The 27,938-nt window shown below is 40.6% G+C and overlaps 1 protein-coding gene across 3 annotated transcripts in view; it reads right to left on the reverse strand.

Moving 5' to 3' along the window:
- Positions 1–27,938, reverse strand: part of LOC125465745 (rap guanine nucleotide exchange factor 5) — a 171,305-nt gene that overhangs the window by 11,102 nt on the left and 132,265 nt on the right. For all 3 annotated transcript variants that reach the window (XM_048559532.2, XM_048559525.2, XM_048559542.1), the window contains 6 exons: positions 22,842–22,914; positions 15,999–16,148; positions 14,992–15,089; positions 13,152–13,274; positions 9,200–9,369; positions 3,928–4,018 (listed from right to left, as the gene is read on the reverse strand). In XM_048559532.2, coding sequence (XP_048415489.1) covers positions 3,928–4,018; positions 9,200–9,369; positions 13,152–13,274; positions 14,992–15,089; positions 15,999–16,148; positions 22,842–22,914 — 705 coding nt within the window. The remainder of the gene's footprint in view (positions 1–3,927; positions 4,019–9,199; positions 9,370–13,151; positions 13,275–14,991; positions 15,090–15,998; positions 16,149–22,841; positions 22,915–27,938) is intronic.

A 27,938-nucleotide genomic window follows, 5' to 3' on the forward strand; every position in this document is an offset into this window, starting at 1 on the left:
GAGATTATTGACCTCTAGTAACAACAACAGCTGTCTTTTATTTTGAGCTGGGTATGAGGTTCTCTGACCTGCAGAAAGATTTCCTGATTCATTTTGATTGCAGTTTTGCCAGGGTTCTTGATGCCACACTGTCAAATGCTCCCCTGATGTCAGTGACTGTCTCTCTCACTTCACCTCTGGAGTTCAGTTCTTTTGTTTGTGTTTGAACCAATGCTGTAAGGTGGTGAGGAGCTGTGTGGCCCTGGTGAAACCTAAACTGAGCTTCAGTGAACAGATGCTGAGCAAATGCTGCTTGATAACAGTTGAGGACACCCTAACCACATCACGTTGATTGAGTAGATTAATAGGTTGGTAATTGGCCAGGTTGGATTTGTCCTGCATCTAATGGGTAGGCCCTACTTGGGAAAGTTACAACATTTCAGGGTTGATACCAATGTTGTAACTGCATTGAAACAGGTTGGAGAGGGGTGTGGAGCAAACATTGACAGAATGTTGTTGGGGACCATAACTTATGCTGAATCTAGAAATTTCAGTTGCTTCTTCTTATTATGTGGAATTAATTAAATTCACTGAAGGTCTGAGGTGCCCAGCATCAGAAGAGATGGATCATCTACTTGGCAATTCTGGTTGAATTTGGAAGCAAATGCTTCAGCTTGTCTTTTACACAAATGGACTGTGTTCCCTGCCTCACTGAGTTTGGGGATATTTGTAGAGACACTTGCTCATGTTAGTTGTGAAACTGCCTAGCACTATTCATGACTGGATGTGACAGGACTGCAGAGTTTCAATCTGAAACGTATGCTGTGTGATCACTTAGCCCTAGTAGCTTCATGTTGCTTCCACTGATTGGTATGGAAGCATTCCGGTGTTGGAGCTTCACCAGGCTGACACCTCATTCTTAGTGAGGGGGCTCTGAAACAAATAGACAGAGGGGGAGGCAGTGATAGAAGGTGGATAGTGGAGCAGATTGGTGGAGAGAAGACGGACAGGTCAAGGAGGCGGGGATGAAGCTGGTAAAGGTGAGTTTAGGTAAGGATTTGGGATGGGAGTTGATCAGTGAAGTGGGAGGAGAGGATAGTTGGGAGTGAAGACAGACAGGTCAAGGAGGCAAAGAGAGGGAGGGCTGGTCTTGGGATGAAGTTGGGGCTGGGGATATTTTGAAGCTCAAAGTCCACATTGAGACCATCGGGTTGTAAGGTTCCAACGTGCAGGTCCTCCAGTTTTCAGGTGACACTGGAGGAGGCCCAGGATGGACATGTCGTCCAGGGAGTGGGAGGGGGAGGTGAAGTGGTTCATGACTGGGAGGTGTTGTTGTTTGTCATGAGCCAAGGGTAGCTGCTCCATAAAGCGGTCTCCAAGCCACCGCTTAGTTTCCCTGATGTAAAGGAGGGCAGCTAACAGTCAAGCACATCACTGTAGGTCTGGAGTCATTTTAGACCAGACCAAGTGCTAATGGCAGATTTTCTTCCCTAAGTGATATTAATGAATCTACAGGGCATTGGATGTCGAAGGAATTTAAGTCTGTGTTGAGTGGATACAGGATGGTTTAGTTGCCTGAGAGTACCTGGGGCGGTAGAGGTAGTGGGTGTGGAGAGACAAACGAGCTTTAGGGAATCTTTAAGCAACATTGGGAGATTGACTACTGTTGTGGAGATTTTAGGCAACCTGCCTCAGTGCTAGGAACCTGCAGCAATGCATCATGATTCACAAAGTTCACCGTGAATAGAACCCATCTGAACTGACATAAACCTCAGCAAAGTCACATGTTGATTGGGTATATGGATTTTCCAGAGCCCTGTTGAAAATCTTGTCCCTGGACACCAAATGATGTGAGGAGACATTACATGAACCAGAATTCAACAGGTTAAGGGCAATTTTATTGATGGCGTTGAAATAGTAAGGAGAATAAATGAAGTTATTTGGGATAAGATATTTTCTCTGGTTAAGGAGCCTAGTAATAGGAGGCATAGTCTTAAAAATAAGAGCCAGGATTGTCAGGAGTAAACTTAGGAAGCAATTTTACCCGTAACGAATGGGTAGTTGGAATTTGAAACTTAGAAATAGCAAATTACATAAATGATGCTATTATTTTTAAATCTGAGATTTGATACTTTTTACTATTAACTAAAGGCAGTATAAGATACAGGATAAAGGTGGGACAATGGAGATGAGGTACAAATCAAGCATGGTTCCATTTTTCGCTAGTGCTCAACAGGCTAAATTATTCGAACCTGCCATTGTGTTTCTAATGATTTGCGGACGTCTGATGCCTGTTTATATTGTCTCATTTTCGCAAGTTAATTATTTCATCCATAAGAGTTAAAAAGAATCAAGTATGGGTTGAGATCAAATTCTATTGTACCAAACAATAATTTTAAATGTGGATTACTAACATGCCAAAGGCAATGTCATGAAATCTGTGTGCGCACGCTGAGCAGAGTTCTTTTATTCTGGTAGTTTGACATCATTGACATTCACTTGATATTTTGGTCACTTATGGAGGGCCAAGGAGGATCTCAATGAATGAGGCAACATGTCTAAAGTTTAGTTGGCCAAGGGATAGAGTCATAGAGTTGTGAGCACAAACAGACCTTTCAGTCCAACTCAACAAGGCTGATCAGTTATTCAAAATTAATCTAGTCCCATTTGCCAGCATTTGACCCACATCCTTTAAACCCTTCCTAATCATGTATACATCCAAATGCCTTTTAAATGTTGTAACTGTACCACCCTCTACCACCACCTTTGGCAGCTCCATCCCATACATGCACCATCCTCTGCATGTGTGAAAAAGTTACCTCGTAGGTCACTTTTAAATCTTTCCCCTCTCACCTTTAAACCTACACCCTCTAGTTTTGGACTCTCCTACCCTGGAAAAGACTTTGACTATCCAGGCCCCGCATGATTTTATAATCCTCTATAAGGTCACTCCCTCAGCCTTCGACTCTCTGGGCAAAATAGCCCCAGTCCACTCAGCCTCTCTCTACAGTTTAAACCCTCCAAACTCAATGAATGAGACCATATTTACATTTTACCTCCTATCTCTTAACAGTTCTTTGTCAGCAGGATCTAAATTGATATTGAAGTGTTCTACTTCACTAGGGCACAGGCACACTTCCTGATCCAATACCACAGAAATGAAAGTAGGCCAGTATGCAGCAGATTGGACTGCATTCCCTAATTTGCTGAGGTCAAGGCAGCAGTTTAACATCAAAGCCAAAATCCCAAATGTAATATTAAATGCAAATTATGGTTCTTACTCACAATAGTCCACAAAGCTTTTTGCTCAATTGCCCTGACATCCTTTTGAACTGAGATAATAGGAACCGCAGATGCTAGAGAATCCAAGATAAAAAGGTGTAGAGATGGATGAACACAGCAGGCCAAGCAGCATCATAGAAGACCCCTCAAGGGCTAGGCCTGAAACATCAGCCTTCTTGCTCCTATGATGCTGCTTGGCCTGCTGTGTTCATCCAGCGCTACACCTTGTTATCCTTTTGAACTGATCTATTTAGCATGCATTCTTTCGGGGGGGGAAAAATAAGTTTGAAAGGATTACAAAATATCAGTGAATTAATTACAGCCAAATGGTTTAAAAATTACTGTATTTCATCAGCACGTAGAATTCCAAAAATGATTGGAAGTTTAGAAACAAAACATTGCGCTTCCAGTGTTTGAAAGATGCGGTTGAACTATGTCAGTCATTGCTGCTGGTTCACACCTCTCCAAATCTTTCTGCCATAAAGCAATGGGTGTGGTGTAACTGCATCCTGATTGATAGTATGTCCCTGCATGTTGACAAGAGTTAATATTGACACCAGTCTCAAACACACACTGATTCCCCATAATGTTAAACGTATTTGTATGTTTTCACTTGGTTACATAATGAGATTGTACATCTCTGATGACAATAATTTGACTGCTTACCTCCCATGTCTGAGAGAGTCGACAGATGGCAGCACTGTTAAGACCCATGATTATGGCGAAGGAAGAGTTAAGGTTCCTTAATGCCCTGCAACTAAGAGATGGAAGATGACACTTATTAACATGTAGTGAAATTAGAAGTCTAGCGTCATGTGCAAAACTGTTATCTACTGAAATGCTGCAAACCTCTCACAGAATACGGAAAGCTGTCTGCTGTCCAGTAATCTTGCAGTCACACATTGAAATCTAATTTAAATATGCCAATTTGGAGAAAAGTGGTACAGATTTTATTTTCCTATCCTGACTTTTCTGTCTCAATCACTGTAAAATATCTTTGGAAATCCAGGTTCGTGTCATTTGGTCCCGTAGGGTTCTTGATTACTTTAGGTAGGGTACAAAGTACTGGCTATGCTATTATCAATTATCTTAAGAAACTTACTATTTAATTTGATCCCTTTGTCACATCCCAAAAGTCAGGTCATACACATGAATTCTGATCTGCTGTTACGTATGACCACATAAATGTCACATCCTCGTTGGTACTACTACCATTATAGGAATGTAACAAAGGCTTTGCACGCCTCAATAGTTGTTACTAGCTCTCAAAGTGTAATGTACACAGATTAAAATGTGCTAACTGTACCAAAAAGAAAGGAAAATGATTGAAGCAGTTTCTGTTCATAACAAATTCCTAACTCTTATTTGCCAGCCCTTGTTATATTACAGAAATGCACGTGCAAGTTAGAAGTAACAGCAATATCTTGTAAGGGGTAGTGGGAACTGTCGATGCTGGAGAATCTGAGATAACAAGGTGTAGAGCTGGATTTCTGGAGAAGGGTCCAGACCCAAAATGTCAACTTTTCTGCTCCTCTGACACTGCCTGGCCTGCTGTGTTCATCCAACCTTACACCTTGAGTCAGCGATATCTTGTAATGTATTTTTCATTTCTAAGTGCATATGTGATTGAGTTAAGTGCTTATCATAAGTGTTTGGAGCTTACATGGGCATTTTTGGATTGTTGTGCAGCCACAAAGCCATGCATTGTGCAAGGAACATTGCTATCTAGCATCAATAATAAATATCATAAGTAGACACCCATCGAGAAACCAGCCAATTCCAAAATGCTGAGGATCTTCTTTCCCAGGTTAATTCAGCTCAGTTTAGATCAGACTGGTTGCAAAATCATGCAGAGTGTAAAATAAGTTCTGCTGGCCAGCTGTTGCCAGTCATCTAACCATCATGAAGTGTTAAGGTCAACCCCCAAACTTTAATGTTATTTCTCTTTACAGTTCCTATTCTGCTCCCTAAATTTCACTTTGGGCTTGGTAATTGGTTGGGCTGTCATTTGAGTTTGGTCCCTTATTTGCAGGGTTGAAGTGACATTTCTTTGGGTTGTGTTCTGTTGTTTCTAATTCCATACAGTTCATTTCTTTTAGAAAAAAAACTGCTCCTGATGACATTGCTGAGGATTGATGTCTGCAGTATTCAATTGTTTGGTGCTTGATTGTGTGTGTCTGGTATTTATTCTGTGTAAATTTTTTTATTCCTGGATGTGGTAAGTTGGAAAGAGAGACTGAACTGGGGAAAAATGTAAGCACAGTAACAAGATATTTTGAAGCACTGAATAAAACTCAGAGGTCATGGAATGTATCATTTGCATCATTTTGCACATAAAACTCAACAGTATCTTCATGACAGCTGACCAGTCCTTACGTCTTCAATCTATATCATTTGTCTTTATTGATCTTTGATGGCATTTCTACATTTAATGAGCATGTTGGTGAATATATTCTATTATCCACACAAACTGAAATATACTGCTTTTTGTACTAAAACAGGACCACAATTTTACAAAACAATCAATCTGCACAGTTTCAGTTATGAGTCTAATATGAGCTGTCTCAAATAATTTCAACCTACACTGCCCAAGGATGAGGTCAGGAAAGGATAGCTCATAAATTGTAAAAAATGTTTAAGCATCCACTTTCAGTTTTAATGGTAGCCGGGTGGTAGGGATGGGTGTGGCAACAAAACTGCTCTGCAGCCACAGACCTGCCATCTTAAATACAGTTACTAAGGTATGAAGTAAAATTAGCCTATAATGGGTTCGGAAAATACATGAAAGGGTAAATGAGTGAATAAGCAGGTGCAGATATTTCAGTAGATATTTCATATTGCTCAACCAAAACTTATTCCAGAAATAGAGGACGCATTGACCAAAATATTCCAGACTGGATTCCAGAAAGGTTACAGCAAGTGAGAAAATCACTAATACCGCACCTCTGTTCAAGAAGGGAGTGAGGCAGACAGCAGAATACTACGGGTCAGTTAGGTGCTTAAGTCCATTTATTAGGGAAGAAATAGCAGGACATTTTGAAAGAGAAATCATTTTTGACAAGCTTGATAGATCTCTTTCAGGTAAAACAAGCAAAATTGATAAAGGGGAGTCAGTAGATGTACTATTTGTGGATTTCCAGAAGGCACTTGGCAAATAGACACATTTTTTTAAAAATTGCACAAGATAGGAACACACAGTATATACAGTAACACAGTTGTACAGATTGAGGATTGGTAACACACAAAAGACAAAAAGTTAGGATTAACTGGTATTTTTCAAGTTGCAAAGATATAAATAGTGAAGTGCCATAAGGATCAGTCCAAGGGCACAATGATTTACTATCTACTTGTATTCCAAGTGACTTGGTGAAGGGGCAGAGTGTTATGTGACCAAATTTAATGATGATTCAAAATAGGTCGGAGGACATGTTGGGATGAGGGCATGAGGAATCTGCGACAGGGTTAGGGGATACACATAGGTTCAGCAAGTGGGGAAAAAAAACTTGGCAGATGGATTTCAATGTAGGAATGTGTGAGGTCATGCATTTTGGTAGGAAGAATCAAAAGATAGACTCTTATTCAAACGGGGAGACAGAAACACAAAATATGCATCATAGTGGGATCTGGGTTTTCTTGTACAAGAAACACAAAGTTAGTATTCAAATACAGCAAATAATTAAGAAGTGTGATGTAGACTATGAGATTTATATTCATAGAGACATACAGACTCTGAGTCCATGCTGACCATGGTCCCAAACTAAACTAGTCCTACTTGCCTGCATTTGGCCCATATCCCTCCAAACCTTCCTATTCATGTATCTATCCAAATGTCTTTTAAATGTTGTAACTGTACCTGCATCCACCACTTCCTCTGGCAGTTCATTCCACAAATGAACTACTCTCTATGTGAAAAAAGTTGCCCCTCATAACCTAGTTAAAACTTTCTCCTCTCACCTTAAAAATATGTCCCCTAGCTTTGAACAGCCCCACCCTAGGGAAAAGACACTTGCTATTCATTTTATCTCTGCCCCTCATTATTTTGTAAACTTCTATAAAGGTCAGCCCTTAACCTCCGACACTCATCAAAAAAATGTCAGCCTACCCAGCCTTTCCTTATAACTTAAACCCTTCATTCCCAGCAATATCCTAGTAACTCTGTTCTGAACCCTCTCCAATTCAATACTCTCCTTCATGTAGCAGGGTGACTGTGTACAGTATTCCAGAGGAGGTCTTAGCAATGTCCTGTACAATCTCAACATAACTTCCAAATTCCTATCCCCAAACCCTTACACAAAATATTATTTACTGTAACTGTGGGCTTTTGAGTTAACCACGGGTTTTTTGTTTGCCTGCAGTTAATAGTTAGCTTATAAGGATTTCTATCGTCATTATGATTTCTTTTAAAACAATTTTTGAAGCCTTGCTTTTAAATTGGTGTGTTATGCACATTGGTAGAGTAGGTTGTTGTTCTTTTCTCCACCTATCCAAATATCATAATCTTTGGCTTTCATTCAGGAAAGAGATCGTCAATGAACAGGATGCTTTCTCCTTAACGCCTAATGTTATATTTTTTACTTGCAAGCATGAATACAATGGTGTCAAGCATAAATGCTACTGAAGGTCTTTGTGTTTCATTAACAAACATTTGTAGCTCTGATTTTCTGGTGACGAGCTACTTGCATATATGATCCTTTGACTGGAAGTAAACAATTAGTGTTGTATAACAACAGAAGCCAAATAATTTCACCAAGTTAATCAACGCTTAAACCCCTTCACCTCCTGCACGATACCTTTCCCTTTGCCCCTTTGAGAATACAATTCTACCCTGCAGGATCTCAACAAAAACGTGTTTCTGGAAATTTTCATATTCTACAATTAGGCAATTAAAAATAAACATGCATCTGCTTTTTTTTGTTGAAACAGAATGCTCAGGGTAAATGAAAAAAAATCGTGGGAGTAAGCAATAACATACTTCCCCGTTGGCTGGTAACTCACACCAATGAAGTATAAAACAATAATCTATCCATGTAATGAATTATCACCAGAGAGTTGTAGTGTTCCAGGTATAAATCAAATGTTCCCTAGCATCCCAGGGCTCATTTCTGTTCATAGTGTAAAACAGAATGGCTCTCTGATGACCATGAATTCCAACTGTTCTTTCACTTGAGTTAAACAGACAATTATAACTCATTCATGGTCTTCCTCCAAGGGCCTGCTAAGGCCTGTGGCTGCTAAAAGAAGCCTTATCATCAGTATAATTAACTCTTAAGGCTCCAAATATTAGGAAGAGCATTGATGAAATTTGTTGTACATTAGTTTTTTACTTTTTTTTTGATTTTTTTTTTCTTCTGGTAATGGGTGATGACAATGTCATTGCTGAGGATGGCTCGTAGGAGTGACCAACCCAACAGAAGGAGGGAGCTGAATTAGCAAAGCAGCGAGACTGATTAACATAAGAGTGTCCAGGAGCTACCAGCTCAGTTAAATGCATGTTAGTGAGACTTCTCTGTGCTCAGGGCTCAGTAACTCTCAAGACAGATGCCCCTACTTAGATCATCAAGGAGCTCTCTTTTTTCAAATGGAAAGCACAGAAAGATAATTATGTTACAGTTCATTACTTTTCAGCAGAATTTTAAAATCGTTCCCACATTTTGGAAAAAAGATGTCAAATCTTCACATGTATCTCCACAATTAGAAAAGTCAGCATCTTACAAATACAATGCAACCATGTAAATATGCATTGTTAGCATAGGATATAATGAAAATTGTGAACAGCTTCTGCTTCCTAGTACCAGAGAAAATCTCTGCCAAACACAGACGTCAATGACATATCTCTTTTAGAGCCGCAGATGTGTCCCGGAAATAATGTGACCTTGGAACTGCTTTTGTTTTACAATCCTTTTTTAACCTTTTTGTACAGAATGCCTTTTCCACTTACTGAGCAGCAACCTTTACGAACTTTTTGACAAGCTGCACTCGTTTGGATAGCTGGCTACAGAGGAGGACTTCAGTGGCAACCCACAGTTGAACCTCATTGCACCGCTGCAGCAGAAAGTCAAGGTTGGCAGTTGTGTTCCTTCTGTGGAATGTGTAATAGATCAGTTCCTGCTGCAAAGGGCACAGAAGGAGAGAAAATCAGTGAATATCCCTACACATGTACCAAGGAAGAAAATAGCTGTTATCTAATGGAAGTGATCCACTGAACCAAGCAATATCTGCATATTCAATCTCCTTTAACCCAAGTGTTTGATTTCTTTCCGAGTAATACTTTGAGTTGTAACAAGCTGTCCTAAATCACTTTTGTAAAACATAATTTGATGCTCATTTAGGCAGCAACCATGGCTCACTGGGTAGTGCACTCACTTCTGACACAGAAGGTTATAGATCCAAATCCTGCTGTAGACTGCTGAGCACAAAATCTGAACTGACAACTGATTACAGTACAGGGGAAATGTTGAACTGTTGGAAGTGTGGTCTTTTGAAAGGGTTGTCAAATCAATACTTCGACTCTTTCAAGTGTTCTTTTTACCAATGTCTTTGCCAATATTTTAATCCCTTGAAGAAAATCACTAAAACACATTTTCTGGTTATTATCTTTTTTTTGTGGATCTCACTGCAAACAAATTCACTGCCATTTGGAGACATTGCAACATTAATTACAATCCAAATGTATTGGGATGTTGTGAAGCACTGAAAGGTATTATATGGACACCAGTTATTTGTCTTTGTGCTACTCTGTAGACAGTACATGGTTCAAAGTGACCGCAGTGGAGTTTTCATTGTCTTGATTTGTAGAAAACCTTAAGATCAAATCTAGAGAGGTATCTTGTGCAGTTGTTACATGAGCAACATTTTTTGGCTTTATATTAGATAATATTTCCAATACATAAATGACATTTTTTAGATTATTGAGTCTAGTATCCAAATGGGTCACTAATGTCTGGATTACATTTGACTACAGAACTGCAGCAACTTGGTTAACTGCCATCTGAAATAATCTAGCAAGCCATTCAGGTCAAAGCCACAAATGACAGCACTGTCCACACCCTGTATACCAACAATAACGAGGGGGTGCAGAATCCCAGTGCCTGAGTTGCTAGACCCCCCCCTCACCATGGGGCAAGATATGAATAGTTGGAGGAAATGACATCAGTGACATCCCAGATACATTCATGGATCGAGGATTGGGAGATGCAACATATGCCCCCAGTTCCTCCCCAAACTGAGCCACTGGCATAAAGACTGATGGAAGCTATGAGCAATTCAGGTGCTAGGATGTAGTTATCACCCACTCCTTCTAAGCACAAGTCCCTGACCAATAGATAACACATTTTGGTAATGATGGGCCTGGATAGCCTTAAATTGGTGTCTGCACTGTCTTTCAATCAGTTGAAGAAAATGGCAGTGAGGCCTCTACACGTGAAGTCTCATCATTCTCCTTCACCTCTTGGTGGACTTTCACTCATTCCTACTCCGTCTGGAAGCTGCACAGCAGCCAATGGAGACTTCTATTCCTGCTGAGCTTGTTGAAGAAGTTGTAATTACTGTATTTTTCTACACTGCCTTCAGAATAGCACTAGGCCAAAAGTTGTCCAGCAAAGGTGATGTCCACATGAGATCCACGAGCAGATAATTTATGGGTAATGTTAGAAAGATAAAGCAATTTTGATTACAAAGTTCCATGATCACAAAGACTCATGTCATGCTATCAAAGTGTGGTAGAGTGGCTCCCCGAGGAGATCATTTTCATTGCTCCATAGGGAGCTCTGAGGTATGTGACTTTCTCCAACTGTGCATTGCACACCAAAGCTTTGATACAACGTCGAGAGTAGAAACTCTGCTAGTACACCCCTTCCAAACTGCTATGGAATGTGACTTTGAAATGGGAAGTTAAGATTCTGCTTTAATGACTTGTTTTTAATATAGTTGCTCAGCTGATAATGACTAGGAGGTAATTTGAGCACACAATGTGATTGATTGATGTACTCCAATGCTGTTGACTATAATTTCCAAGCTGCAATCTTAGGCACCAATTGATGTGCCAATAAAGTGCAAATTAAAGATAGATGGGAGGCATTTCTGAGTCAATGGAAGCTTGAATAGTGCAATTACCCCAGGAGGAAATCTAATTCCAGAGTTTATTTGTTCCCAAAGGAAAAAAGCAATATCTTACTTTGCCCAATCTGCATGTAGTGTCTGTCAGTTTATGTGAACATTATTGTGCAATTGACTTTCAATTTGACATTGCAAAGTTCTAACTTTGCTTCAGTACTAGTAAGTTGCAAGCTTCACCTGTCATACATGAAGTTCCCTCATTCTTCATGTTTCTTGTTGTCAAGCTGTTGCTTTGGCCCTGTTGGCTGTCAGCCTATCCACATTTCTGTTATCTCCTTTTACATAATCATTAAGGTCCTCAGTTTAACTATAGAACCCAGACACAGGAAATTCCTGTCCTCTTTTTAGTCCAACACCTTCCCCCTGTCAATTTTGGAGTTGCAGTGAGCTGTTTGAACACTGTACCCAATACTCCCTGTTTCCCCCCCATTCACTTTGAGGCCTCACCCTGTTATCAACAATCATCTCTTACCATTGTCACGATCCCTTCAGGGATCCAATACAATGAAGCTCATCCTTAAATTCCAGTTGCCTGCTTTCTCCAGGACTACAAGGAATGTCCCTCACAAGGACACTGACCATTAATGGTCCAACCCCAAGTCTGACTCAGCAGGATAGCTGGCATAAGCACTGTCCATGCCCTGGATGGACAGTCTACAGCACCCCACCTAACCCACCTGTAATAACCAGAATGCTTGCATGCATCCTCCAATACAAACACTCATCCCTGGGCTCTGGGAGGAACAAGCAGCTATGTGATGTTGGCCAAACCCCTGAACTGATCTCAGGTAAGCTCCTTGTGTGATTATGATGGCATTCCCTGACTGTCTGTGGGCCCTCTTCACTCCACCAAGGATTTCTTGCCATTTATTTGAAGCACATGTAGTACATTTTCTGTGTAAAATGCTGGCACGTACTGGAGGTCTCACATTGACGCAGCAGAAAGTTGTATGTTCCTGATCTGACTGATAGATTGAGTGATGAATGCTTCCTACCAAACCCAGCTGGCTGTCTTTCCCTCTGCACTTAAAACATTATTAAGTCTTATTAAGCTACTTCAAATTTATACCTGAACGTTCACTCTGCTCAACCGAAGTCATTTGTTTTCTACTGAATTTGAATGACAATGTCAAAACAACAATTTGAGTTTATATAGTAACTTTAAAGTTGAAAAACTTTGAAACAAGGAAAGTGTTGTTATGAGGATCAACAAAAGGCTTGGCAGAAGAGATGGCTCGGTTTAAGTGAAGTTTTTAAGCAGAACGAAAGTGGAGAAATCCGAGGATTTTGGGTGTAGGCAATTTCAGAGCACAAGGTGCCTCAGTAGCTGAACACAGAAAACATTGGCATCAGAGGAATGAGAATTTGGACTCAATAACTTTTGTATAACATTTCTAATCAGACATATCCAATAGTGAACATTTTATTCAAATACAGAATGGTTATCAATTTTTATTAGTCGTGAGAAAGAATTAACTTTAACTTACTTAATGCTGTTCAGATTAATTTACAATCATCCATAAATGAAAATTAGACAAATTGCTAATGAGACCCACTTGTCAGTGTTCTCTAAGAAGCTAGTTAAAGGGAACAAACTGCACAGTGGCTCTCTCAGGTACCCTGCTTGGGGTATATTTAATTCAGAAGTTGTCCAGAAAAAAATCAACCACTACACAAAATGTTCACTTACAACAGTGTAGCTCCTGAACACAGCAAGTAAATGTTTTGACATGTGCAAGTAAATTACTCCATAGCATGTTTAATGAAACACTTACTTCACAAATGCAGTTGAACAAATCCCAATCAAAATTGGTTAATTTGTTGGCCAATTGCCAGGTATTCATTCCAAGTATTTGGATAGTTCGTTGTAGTATTTCATCATTTTCTGCTGTAAGAGTCTGGAATAGACACACAAGTATCAGATTAATAACTGTATATATGATTTCTGCTGGATAAATAATGAAGAAGTTGGATGGCCCTGGAATGTTGCTAAGGGACAACTGATATCACCATCTAGTTTTTCTGATGGCGAAATAGTCATTACTCCGCATAGATGGAGTTGTGCCTGGCAAAGCTCCGAATCCCCACCCAGGCAGGCTCAAAAGACTTCACTGGGAAAGTGAAAAATCCGTTAGCAATTTCTCTTTGCCTGGAACCTTCAGAAAGTCTCCATTTAAATCAGAATTTGCAAGGTTCTGAAGAAATTAATAAATAACTAGTCAGGAAAAATCAGACTATCTAGTGGTCTAACTCCTGAGTAACTATTTAACCGAACACACTCTAACCGGACACACTCTAACCAAATACATCTCCCCTAGATCACGCAAAGGCCCAGGCCCCAATCTAGTAACATCAGGACCTGACATTTCTGAATTGCTTTGCATCTGCCACCAGTGCTCTCCATCCTCCCTTACCCCACTGCTGAACACAACCTCCCTTCCCCCAACAACCCTGGATACTCCTCCCACACCAGATCCAACCTGAACTGATCCGAATCCAGTGCCCACTACCAGACCAGATCAGACTCAACCTTCCTCACCCTCAAACCCTGCTGGAAAGGACCAGCTCAGACCCCCTGTGCTCAAACTCACCCGGCCCAACCCTCCTCCCCAACAGACCTAGACCTCACCGACTACACCCTGCCAGACAGAACCTAACACTCCCCTCCCAACCCCATTGCCAGACCTTACCCACACTGTTTCTAACACACACACACACAAACACACACACTCCCATCCCTCAATGGACCTAAGTTCTCTCAGCTACAACAATGCATCACATACCTCATCGCACCCCCCCCCCCAACCTAGGCAACAAACAACTTTGCACACTACCCCCTTCTAACTTCGCATCCTACCCCTACCCAGCTGGAACCCTACTTACCTGGCACTCAACCCCTACCATCTGGCATCCCACCACCCTCCCCTGTCCTCCATCACCACCGCCCTGCCCCCCCACCCCAAACGAAGCACCCTACATTTTCTTAAGTACTTAAGACAGCAGGTGTCAAACTGGACTTAAAATGCTGCAGCTGATGGCTGAGAGAAAGGGGTTATGGGTTTGCCTTCCCCCTGACAGTTCTGGTCATACGAAAGAAGTGACAGAAAAGGAGTATGGCTCCACATTTCTGAAGAAGCCTGACCAGAATCTCCCCTCAGAAATATGGAGCTCTCTCCCTTCACACAAAAAAGGAAGCAGCGGCAATCTGTGCCTGTTTCCCACTGTTTGAAAAAAGCATCAAAGTCCCATCACATCCTGGTAATGACCTCCTACAAACTCTTACATCAGGCACAAGATACAGAATCCTGAACACGCACAAGCAGATTCAGGAACGCCATTATCAAACTGTTGATTGGACTCAAGCCTCAAATAATGTAATCTGTATGACTCTAAGTCTTCTTGATCTGTACATCTTTTGCTTGTTGTGATCTGCCTGTACCACTCATAAACAAAGCTTTACACTGTATTTCGGTGCACATGATAATAACATCAGAATCAAATCAAAACAAATCATTCTATACATGAACAGTTCTCAGCAGATATCACAGAGTAGTGAGATAAGCAAGGAATGTTGTTGTATGGTACACTGCATAAAATAGGAAAATTGTTTCGTACCAAGATATCAGTGGGATCTTTTTTACAAACAAATATGCGAGTAGTGGAATCCAGTGATGTAAAAAGAGACACATCATCAGGCTGAAGAATTTGCCTTTCTAGAAACAGGAAAACTTGAATTAAAAATCAGGCTAAACAACCACATCAATTCTTAAAAACCTGTTAAAACAGCAAGCAGTGGAACCACTTATCATCTGCATCAAAACAATCAATAGTTTCAAAATTAGGAACATAAATAATAATTGTATCTCCATTATTGTTGGAATTAGTATGCTAAGACAAAAGATTATAACCCTATATCACTTAGACATTTGAAGATTTAAATACAGGGTGTATTTCTTTTCATGTACTAGCTTAGGTTTGAATGCTGTGAAGGTCACAGTTAAACAGCTACTTTTGACTTTAGTCAAAAATATTCTTTTGCCCCAAGTGCTAAAAGCCAGTTAGCTAATAAACCATTCAAAAAGAAACAGGGCAAAAGAAGGATTGATTCAGTTTGATTGCTGCCAGCCAACAAGCGTCAAAAGGAAATACGACAAAAGAATTTCAACTAACCTGCAAATCCAAGAAACCCATAATAAACTATTTAACTATCAATAGTCCGCTGTTTATTCTCCCTGAATCATCAATACAGATTGATCTATGCATCACTTACAGTTTGGACTTATTACTCGTTTTAAATCTGTAAGTATGCATTGCATTATTATTTTTTCTTGCACTTAGCATGTAATGAACTAATTTCACTCTTAACTCGAGGAGGTCTGGTTAAAACGGGCTCCTTTTAAAACACAGGATCATTCGGCCTCGAAGAAAGGCATTCATAAAAGAGAGATCCTTTCTAAATTAATCCTGCTGTGACCAACTGAGGGGATGGGGAAAATACAGAGCGGGAGCCAGTTCATCTGACCTCATCCGGAAGCTTGATATTTTGGGGTATCCTGGTTAGAACCTGATCATAACATGTGACAGAATCTTTAAATTGGCAGGGCAAGAAAAAAAAAACTTACCATCAGTGGAAGTGACTGCCATGAGCATCAAATCTTCGTCAGATTGCTGGAGTTTCTCAGCCACAATGTGAAGAACTTGCTGTGCTGATGTTGACATCTTAGTTCGGAAACTGACATAAGAGTGATCTGCCACATAAACACGGCAGTAAACTGCCGGGAAAGGAACGAAACATTTAAAGATAAACTAATTCTCAGCATTTTGGGATATATGGGTAAAACCTGCAGACAGCATGAAGGTATTGATTATTTAGCCTGAAAAAGAGATAATCATTACTTTCTAATGTTGTCATATTATAGCTGTCTGTACTTTCCAGAGAAAACAGTAATATAATACAAGAAGTCAAATGGCAATTTCAAAACAACACCTTTCTGTAAATTCGCATTCTGCTTGATGAGTGTGGGCTAATATCATAGTGAGTTAAGTGTGCATCTTGCTCACTGGTAGGACTATTCTAAATTTACAGATCACTGCTGAAATGAAACAAAAACAGAGGTGTCTGGAGAAACTCAGCAGGTCTGTGGAGAGAAAAAAAGTAATCATTTCAAGTTCAATGACCCTTCTTCAGAAAGTTCCAAAGTAAATTTCCATTTTATTCTATTTTTGTAGCTTTGAGTTGTTTTAGCGGCGGGAGTCCAGGAGAAAGTTCAAGGGCAGCCTGGGAACGTAAGCTTCCACCCAATAAATTTGGGAGCAAACTAACACCCGAGACACTACACGCATAGTGTCTCCCGCCCTTCCACCTCCTCTAGCCTAATAATAATGACTAAGTGTGGTGAGCAGGTAAGCTATTTGCATTTTTTTCCTCATCTCTTCGTTATCTTTCGGGCTGGTCACCTCGACGCCAAACCCTCTGGGAGCCGGTAGGAAGGCAAAGCCGGACTCTGTTTGAGTACAGAACGGAGTAAACTTGCTGGTGCAGAAAACTGCAAAACTAAAAGAAAACCAACTAATTTTAAATAATTAACTAAGTAGAGATGGCAGGCCAGGTGATGTGTTGTAGCTGTATGATGTGGGAGCTAGTGGATCCCATTGAGAACGGCAGTGGCCACATCTGCAGCAAGTATCGGCTGCTTGAGGAGCTCCGGATCAAAACTGAATCCGAACTCCAAACAGTGCGGCACGTCCAGGAGGGGGAGAAATACCTGAATGCTGTATTCCAGGAGGCAGCCACACCTGGTAGTTTAACTAATGTTAATTCGATTGGCATGCAGGGACAGAAGTGTGTGACTGCGAGTAAGGAAAGTAGAGGGACCCTGCAGACAGGAGCACAAGAGGTGCAGCCCTTGACATTGTCCCACAGGTATGAGGCACTTACTCCTGCGTGGATGGGGTACAGGGCTGCAGGAAGGATGAGTCAATTGACCATGGCACCATGGTCCAGGAAGCCATTCAAGAGGGGGGAGCAAAAAGACAGAATGTAGTTGTAGGGGAATCCATCATCAGGGGGATAGACAGTATCCTTCGCGAGCAGGATAGAAAATGCCGCATGACGTGTTGCCTGCCTGGTGCCAGGGTGTGAGACATCGCTGACCAGCTTGAGAGGGTACTAGAGAGGGAGGGGCAGGATCCAGTTGTTGTCGTCCATGCAGGTACCTACAACATAGGCAGGACTAGGAAAAAAGACCTGTTTCGGGATTAAGAAAAGCTAGGAACAAAATTTTTAAAAAAACAGGTCTTCAGAATCATAATCTCTGGATTGCTGCCCATGCCACATGCAAATTGGCACAGGGAGGTGAGGATCAGCGGAGTAAACACGTGGCTAAAGACCGATGTGAGAAAGAGGGTTTCCTTTTCATGGGGCACGGGCATCAGTTCTGGGACAGGAGGGATCTACACCGCTGGAATGGACTCCACCTGAACAGGGCTGGCAAAAAGGGTAAATAGGTGGTTAATAGGACTTTAAACTAGTAAGTGGGGGGCGGGGGAAGGGAGAAGTGAGTGTAGAGGGAGAATAACAATTAATGTAAGGCAAAGCAGCAGGTTAGCAGGTGACGAGGAAGCTTCAACTCCATTGAAAATTAGGAAAAAAATTAAAGGGAAGAAGAACTCAACAGCTGTTAGTAATGGAGGTAATAGGACCCAAAAAGCAGGTGCAAAAACTGGCATAAGGGCACTTTATCCGAATGCTCAGAGCATTCCAAACAAGGTAGATGAGTTGACGGTGCAAATCATGGCAAATGGGTATGATTTAGTGGCCAGTACAGAGACATGGTTACAGGATGGTCATGACAGGGAGTTAAATATCCAGGGCTATCAAACTGTTCGGAAGGACAGACAGGAAGGTAAGGGAGGTGGTGGGATGGGCAATGAACATAGAAATAGCTAATGCATGTAAAAATGGTGCAGCAGTTATCAAGGGGGATTTTAAGCTACATATCGATTGCTCAAATCAGATCAGTCATGGAAGCCTTGAGGAGGGGTTCACAGAATGCATCTGCAATAACTTCCTTGAACAATATGTAATGGAACCTACGAGGGAGTGAGCTATCCTAGATCAAGTCCTGTGTAATGACATAGGAATAATTAATGATCTCACAGTTAGGGATCCTCTCAAAAGGAGCGATCACAGCATGGTTGGATTTAAAATACAGATGGAGCATGGGAAGGTTAAATCCCATACCTATGTCCTGTGCTTAAACAAAGGAGACTATGAAGGAATGAGGGAGGAGTTAGCTAAGGTAGAATGGGAGCAAAAACTTTATGGTGGGTCAGTTGAGGAACAGTGGAGGACTTTGAAAGCAATTTTTCACAGTGCTCAGCTGAAGTATATTCCAGTGATAAGGAAGAACTGTAAGAAAGGAGAGAGCCAGCCATGGATGTCTAAGGAAGTAAAGGAAAGTATCAGACTGAAAAAAAAGCAAAGAGTAGTGGGAAACTAGTGGACTGGGAAATCTTTAAAGGCCAACAGAAAGCCACAATAAAGTCATAAAGAAAAGTAAGACAGATTATGAGAATAAACTAGCTCAGAATATAAAAACAGGCAGCAAAAGTTTCTATAACTATGTAAATTGCAAAAGAGTGGCAAAGGTAAACATTGGTCCTTTAGAGGATGAGAAGGCCAATTTAATAACTGGGAATGAGGAAATAGCCGAGACATTAAACAGTTATTTTGACTCGGTCTTCACACAAATAACATGCTGAAAACTAACGGCAAGAAGGTTAAAGCAGGTGAGGACCTAGAAACTATTATCATCACTTAGGAGGCAGTGCTGGTCAAGCTAATGGGGCTAATGGTAGACAAGTCTCCTGGCCCTGATAAAATGCAATCCAGGGTGCTAAAAGAGGTGATGGGGAAAATAGTAAATGCACTTGTAATTATTTACCAAAATTCACTGGACTCTGGGGTGGTTCCCGCAGATTGGAAAACAGCCAATGTGGCGCCACTGTTTAAAAAAGGAAGTAGACAAAAAGCCAGCATCTATAGGCCAGTTAACTTAACTTCGGTAGTGGAGAAAATGCTTGAATCTATCATGAAGGAAGAAATAGGAAGACATCTGGATGTAAATTGTCGTATTGGGAACACCCAGCATGGGTACAAGGGTAGGTCATGTTTAAATAATTTGGTGGAATTCTTTGAGAACATTACTTGCTTCGTGGACAATGGGGAACCTGTGGATGTGGTGTATCTGGATTTCCAGAGGCATTTGACAAGGTACCACACCGAAGGCTGCTACATAAGATAAAGTTACACGGTATTATAGGTAATGTATTGGCACGGATAGAGGATTGGTTGACCAGTAGAAAGCAAAGAGGAGGGGGAAATGGGTGTTTTTCTGGTTGGCAGTCAGTGGCTAATGGTGTGCCTCAGGGATCAATGTTGGGACCTCAATTGTTTACAATTTACATAGATGATTTGGAGTTGGGGGCTAAGCATAGTGTGTCAAAATTTGCAGATGATACTGAGGTGAGTGGTAGAGCAAAGTGTGCAGAATACACTGAAAGTCTGCAGAGTTATATAGATAATCTAAATGAGTGGGCAAAGGTCTGGCAGATGATATTGATAAGTGTGAGGTCATCCATTTTGTTAGGAATAACAGCAAAATGGACTATGTTTTAAATGGTAGAAAATTGCAGCACGCTGCTGTGCAGAGGGACTTGGGTGTCCTTGTGCATGAATCGCTGAAGCTGGGATTGCAGGTGCAGCAGGTGATTAAAAAGGCAAACGAAATTTTGTCTGCCATTGCTCAAGGGATGGAGTTTAAAAACAGGGAGGTTGTGCTGCAGTTGTATAGGGTCCTGGTGAGGCCACACCTGGAGTACTGTGTGCAGTTTTGTTTCTTTACTTGAGAAGAGATGTACTGGCACTGGAGGGGGTGTAGAGGAGATTCACTCTGTTGATGCCAGAGTTGAGAGGGTTGGATTATGAGGACAGACTGAGTAGACTGGGATTATACTCATTGGAATTCAGAAGAATGAGGGGGTATCTTATAGAAAGATATAAGATTATGAAGGGAATAGATAAGGTGGAGGCAGGGAGGTTGTTTCCGCTAGCAGGTGAAACTAGGACTCGGAGGCATAGCCTCAAAATAAAGGGAAGCAGATGTAGGACTGAGGTCAGGAGGAGCTTCTTCACCCAGAGGGTTGTGAATCTATGGAATTCCCTGCCCAGTGAAGTGGTTGAAGCTACCTCGCTGAATGTTTTGAAGGAAAGGCCAGATAAATTTTTGAACAGTAAAGGAATTAAGGGTTATGGTGAGTGGGCGGGTAAGTGGAGCTGAGTCTCAAAGATCAGCCATGACCTTATTAAATGGCGGGGCTGGCTCGAGGGGCCAGATGGCCTACCCCTGCTCCTAGTTCTTATGTTCTTATTTTTGTTTTGGATTTCTAGATCTTTTACCGTCTAATTAAGGTTGTATTCATACAAAGGTAGATTCATTTCTTATACATTAAAAAATGCATCAGTTGCAGTCCTTTATTCATTCATGGGATGTGGGTGTTGCTGGCCAGGCAGCATTTATTGCCCATCCCTAATTGCCCAGAGGGCAGTTAGGATTCAACCATATTGCCGTGGTTCTGGGGTCACATATAAGCCAGGCCAGGTAAGGATGGCAGTTTGTTTCCCTAAAAGTCATTAGTGAACCAGATGGGTTTTTCCAACAATTGACAATGGATTCAGAGTCGTCATTAGATTCTTAATTCTAGATATTTACTGAATTCAAATTCCACCATCTGCCATGGTGGAATTCGAACCTGGGTCCCCAGAACATTATGTAGGTCTCTGGATTAACAGTCCAGTGATAATACCACTAGGCCATCACCACCCCCTGTCATCTGTGTAATATTTGTCAAGTTTGGATTATGTTTGAAGGCAGAGGGATGTCACTCAAATTAAATAAATCCCCTGATGCCCAAGGCTGTGCACAGTGTTCAGAACAGACAGGATCAAGAACCAAAATAAATTAGTCCCCAGAACTCAATGAAATTAATCAGGTGAACTGCAGGTTCCAGTCATTGCCTAATGAAACTCAGTCTGTGGCAGCAACATAAGACAGATCATTTAACCAACACAACTGACCTTTATGGCTGCTGATGTAATTGCAGTTCATGTTTTTGGATACAAAAGAGTCCAAACTTAACTGAAAGAACTGCAAATGCTGTAAATCAGAAACAAAAACCAAAATTGCTGGAAAAACTCAGCAGGTCCGGCAGCATTTGAGGAGAGAAATTAGAGGTAATGTTTTGAATCCAGTGAGGAAGTGTCACTGGATACAAAACGTTAACTCTGATTTCTCTCCACAGGTGCTGCCGGACCTGCTGAGCTTTTCCAGCGATTTCTGTTTTTGAATCTAAATTTAACATTATGTTGCTTGTTTTATGGACTTGAACTGGTCACAACAATAACCAATTCTTCTGTGATTTCTACCCTGGACGATTTTTTAGCGAGACTTAGTGAAACGAGGTTGCTATTTTGGTTCACTTGGGACAGTGAGAGGTTTTCAGGTTTGGAGCTACTTAAACGTAAATGAAGAGTTCTCAAAGAAAACCAAAACGTTTTAATTATTTCTGGTGTTCGACACAACAGGAGTGTTCCTGCTGGTTTAATAAAAAGAATGACGAGCTGTTTTTGCCCTAGACTTGCCCCCTCTTAAGATCACCATCACGGCCCAGTCTTATCCTGACACAGACTGAGTTTCATTAGACAATGACTGGAACCTACAGTTCACCTGATTAATTTCATTGAGTTCTGGGGACTAATTTATTTTGGTTCTTGATCCTGTCTGTTCTGAACATTATGCACAGTTTTCAATAACCCAGGAAGATTCTTCTCATTTATTTACTAAACTCAAGATCTGACTCATTTTCCCACATCCACCACAAAAGTCTGTTGTAAATGCAAACCACAGAGATCTGCTGATCAGCTACAACCAGTGAGTTCATAAATATTAGCTCCTTCCCTCCAGATTGCACCCATTTGAAGTTACAAGGTGTAGAGCTGGATGAACACAGCAGGCCAAACAGCATCAGAGGAACAGGAAGGCTGATGTTTCAGGCCTAGATGCTTCTTCAGAGAATGTCAGCTTTCCTGCTCCTCTGATGCTGCCTGGCCTGCTGTGTTCATCCAGCTCTACACCTTGTTATCTCAGATTCTCCAGCATCGGCAGTTCCTACTATCTCTGCACCCATCTGAAGACTGACTCGTTATCAAGGGCTGAAATTTGGAAAAAAAAATACTGAGCAAATCGAAGATCTCCACATGGTCTTCAGTTCAACAGAAAAGCTTGCAAGTATTTTTTCCAGAGTCTCAGGGAGATACAGCTGTTCAAGTTTAAATTCTATTGAAATGAATCTAATAGAGAGGTTGGGGTAGGTTCTTTATCCACAGATTCTCCCCCCGAACTAACCTTCTTCAGCTTGATATGCCTTAGGTTGCAGCCACTTCTCTCTGCAACTGAATTGATGGAAATTTGTTGTATTCTGTAAATAAAAATGGAATATATTGGCAAGAGAAATGATAAATATTGCTTACTAAATAAAATCATGCAGATTTGTATCTTTGTACTAATCTTAGACATTTGCTATGAACAGACTTTATAAATTTTTGGCAGGCATATACAATGGTCAGTTCACATTTAATGATCATCAAATTATTCATGAATTCCTATTGAAATAGATAGATAATGAATGCACTGGGAAAGCCTTGAGTAGTACACAAGCATCATGCTCGAGAAAGTTAAAAATAATTAATGTAATCTCTTCTGTTGATATCTTAAAAAAATGCATATAAATGGTTTTAGGTGTTGTGGTTTTCTGTGCAAGGTCAACTTTCCGCAGGAGCTTAAGAATAAGTTGAGCACAATAGGGGAAAAAAATGAATGCTATCTGGAGTCCACAAATAGTAGTGAAATAGTTGTCAAAACTCTTCATTAACTTTTGGTAAAACCCCTTCTTGACTTCTCCATTCTAATGAAACTGTCACAGTATCAAAATTGTGTTCTTTATACTTTAGGGACACAATAGTGGGAGGGTACAACTACAGAATAATAATTACAGATTACAGGAGAAATCTACATTACGTGTGAATATAGGAAGTTATACAGAAGGGTTGAGGAAAACAAGATCTTGATAACATGAATCAGATTTGGGCATCTGGGAAGTGAAAACAGCTGCATTTTTTTTAATGTATAATTATTTATCATGCAGTTAAATCTACACATTTTGTACAGATATCTTTTACACCTAGTTTCTCTATATTCAGAGACCTGACTTCAGAGCAGAATGGTTCCATCCTCTTTAATGCTTATAAAATCCCTTATTATTTCCTTTTATGTTATCTACTAGTATTTGTTCTTATTCTCTCAGAGCACTTGCTTGTTTTTAGCCCTCGCATTACGTTTTCCATATTCCTTATAATTTCATTGTTTGCTGCATCCTTATCATATACTTCTCCTTAGATTCCAATTCGGATTTAACTTCAGTTTGGCAATGGAAACTTATTTTTTTGGAGGACCCCTTTAAGCTTCAAAAAATATATTTATTTTGTTTTCTACCCATTTCCTATTTGAGGATTCCCCACTGGTGATCTGTATCATGCCTGTTAACTTTCCTGTTCAGGTCCTTTTAGACAGTTCACTTCTTATTGTGCTGAACTTTGTGTTTTTTTTCTATTCCATTTCCATTCTATTCAGCGCAGGATTTCTTCAGGGGAGCATCCAAGGTCCATTCTTCTTTAGCAGCTTCATCAACGACTTTCAGTCCATCATTAGGTCAGAATTGGAGATGTTCACTGATGATTAAACAGCATTCAATATCAGTCACGAATGACTCAGATACTGAAGCAGTCCATAGCCAAATGTAGTAAGATTTGAACAGTATCAGCCTTGAGTTGACGAGTGGCAGGTGATATGCACAGCATACATGTGTCAGGCAACGGCTACATCAAACAAGATATCATCTAACCACTGAGCTTTGACATTCAATGGCTTTACCATTGCAGAATCCCCCATTATCAACATCCTGGATGGATGCCATTGACCAGAAACTGAACTGGTCTAGCCATATAGATATTATAGTAACAACAGCAGATCAGAGGCTAGGAATCCTGCAGCCAGTAACTCATCTCCTGACACCCCTGTTCACCATCTACAAGGTACAAGACAGAATACTCTCCAGTTGCCTGGATGAGTGCAACTCTAAACTGAAGCAGCTGACAGCATCCAGATCAAGGCAGGCCTCTTGATTGGAATCGCATCCTCATTCACTCACCTACAACTGACACACTTGAGCAAAGTGTTAATTTTCTTTATTCATTCAAGGGATGGGGACATAGTTGGCCAGGCAACATTTATTTCCCATCCCTACTTGCCCAGAGAGCAGTTAAGAGTCAACCACATTGCTGTGGGTCTGGAGTCACATGTAGACCAGCCAAGATATCAATGGTAGTTTCCTCCCCTTAAGGACATTCGTGAGCCAGATGGGTATTCCATCTACAGAGTGCACTGCAAAAATTCATGAAGCATGCCGATACAGCTCCTTCCAAACTCATAGCCAGTACAATGTAGAAGGATGAAGGCAACTAATGCATTGGAAAACCACCACATCCTAGTATTGTTGCTACCCTATTAATCTAGAGGCCCATGCAATGTTCTGGGTACCGAGGTTTGATTCCCACCATGACAGGCAGTTTATTTTGAATTCTATAAAATCTAGAATAATGATATTAATGATGACCATGAAACTATTGCCATTTGTTGGAAAACCCATCTGGTCACTTATGTCCTTTAGGGAGGGAAACTGCTGTCCTTACCTGTTCTGCCCTACACATGACTCCAGACCCTCAGCAATGTGGGTGACCCTAAACAGCCCTCTGGGGTGGATAACAAATGTTGGCCTAACCAGTGACACTCATTCTGTGAGTGAATAAAGAAAAGCCATTCATTTTGGCTTGGAAACATGCCCTTCTTTGGTCTTTCACTGGGTCAAGTGCTGGAACTCCCTTCTTATGAGCACTGAGGGTGTGCCTACACCAAGTGGAGTACAGTGGTTCAAGCCGACAACTCATCACCACCTTAAGAGAACTAGGTGTGGGGAATGAATGCTTGCCTAGACAGCAAAGCCTGAATTTTTTCCTGAATTTTTTAAAAGTCTTAATTATGCTTAACATTGACTCTTCATAATTCTTTTTACTGTTATGCTAAGAATGTTGTGCTCACTATTTCTCAGCTGTTCTTCCACAATCAACAGTCATGTGGCCATTTCATCTCCAAACACAAAAGCAAACAATTATTCTTTCTTTCCTGAAATACAGCACATTGATCTAATATAAGTCCTGGATGTATTCAGCAATGTACTCTCAGTCTAACGAGGGAAATACAAAATCATTCCTTATTATTTCCATTTTGTTTCAACACATCAGTATGAATAGTCTACAAATCTTCCCTTCTCCATTTATTGGTGACCTGTAACGCAGACCAAGAATTGTCTCCTTTCTTATTGGAATAATGGCATCTGACATCACAAAAAGTAGGAGTTCAGCCATTGTACTGTTAGGTCTTTGGCAGTGCCATCTGATTTGACTTAGCGCTGGAACATTTTTCGAAAATACGTATAAAATTTCCTGTTGCAAGTTACCAAATGAAGATCCATAAATGATAATATTCCATGTAAAGCCCTGGAACAATCATGAAATTCCTAAAAAGGCAGTAATGGAAAATTCATTGCCAAATCTGCAAAGGAGCAGCAAAAGACTTACTACAGCTGAGAACATAAAACAATTAAATCTATCATATGAAGGTGGACCACAACCTGTGCACCAACAACTAAACAGCCAAAGGCATTACATTTATACTAGACCCATTCATTATACAGGCTGGACAGCACAAAAAACACATCATTCAGCACGATTGATTTATGCCGGTATCTATGCTCCACATGGATTTCCAAATGCACCTCCTAATCCAAACCTTTCATAATCCTCCCCCTCACGTGTTTATCTAACATCTTAACTGCACACGAATTGTTCTTGTATAACATAAAATCATTGTAATATCAGTGATAAACAATAATAGCCAAAGATAAAAACAAATTATGTTCCACATCACTACCATTCACCTGATACCTTGTAATAAATTCCAAGTTATTACAATGATAATAACGATCAGTGATTACTTCCCCAGACCACAAGGAAAAGCCTTGATTTTACTTATACTTAACTTTAATTACTTAAGTCGGTAAAATGTGCATCTTACGATTGGCGTATGATCTTTAATGTGCTCTAATGACTCATGCATATTTACATACTTTGTAGTTAACGATGTTATTAGGTTGTGCAAAAATTACTGCAGGAACGTGGATTATCATTAACTGAAGAGTTGCTAATCATTGAGGCTGTATGCCAAAACAACCTTTGAATTAAGAAATTAGATGTGGAAAAGTTACAATGCAATGAAAATGAATTACTAACTTGCAAACAAATAATCAACTGATCAATTAACATCGGGGAAAACCTGCAATTCATAGGAATCATGTTATATGTGAAAAGCATTAATTTGCTAATCAAGCTGATCATCCTGCATTTTAGTAGACCTGAATTCAGAAGTCTGAAATTTCTGAAGTTATTAGCTTTCAGAAACAGCAATTCAGTTGGGTTCTGCAGGACTACATTAGCATTAGCTGCCTGCACTGATTTCTCTACATTTGCACTTATATTTGTTAGCCAATCAAGGGATTAATTATCTGAAGTTTTGGCCGACACTGAGTTCCTGCAGGCTTTAATGCATGCACCAATATGATGCTGGATCATACAGTCATAATCAGAGTCAGACAACACAGGAGGCCCTTTGGCCCAGGTCTGAGCCACCCGATCTGCACTAATCTCACTTTCCAGCACATGGCCCCAAGCCTTGAATATTTTGACATTTCAAGTGCTCATCCACATTTTTTTTAAAAACAGTGAGGGTTCCTACCTCTACTACCCTCCCAGACAGTCCATTCAAGATTCCCACCATCTTTTGGGAGAAAAAAAATCCTTAAATCCCCTTTAAACCATGTGCTTTGCACCTTAAAATCAACTGTGTTGGGAAGGAGAGATAACAAAGTGTGAAGCTGGATGAACACAGCAGGCCAAGCAGCATCTCAGGAGCACAAAAGCTGACGTTTTGGGCCTAGACACTGAGTTGTTGATCCTGGTTTATTTGAATGCCTTTGCTTCTCGAAAATGTTATTAAAGGGTAGTGTTCAAATTAAATATACAGTACCCCAAAGTTTATTTTTATATGAACCGACTGTAGCTCAACACTTTTCCTATCTTCAGTGTAATGTTGTGTAATTATTTCCGAATAGTTTAAACTTAGAACATAGAACATAGAACATTACAGCACAGTACAGGCCCTTCAGCCCCCAATGTTGTGCCGACCTGTCATACCGATCTCAAGCCCATCTAACCTACACTATTCCATGTACGTCCATATGCTTGTCCAATGACGACTTAAATGTACCTAAAG

This window comes from Stegostoma tigrinum, chromosome 2 (genome assembly GCF_030684315.1).
Source record: "Stegostoma tigrinum isolate sSteTig4 chromosome 2, sSteTig4.hap1, whole genome shotgun sequence".
Classification (NCBI taxonomy): Eukaryota; Metazoa; Chordata; class Chondrichthyes; order Orectolobiformes; family Stegostomatidae; genus Stegostoma; species Stegostoma tigrinum.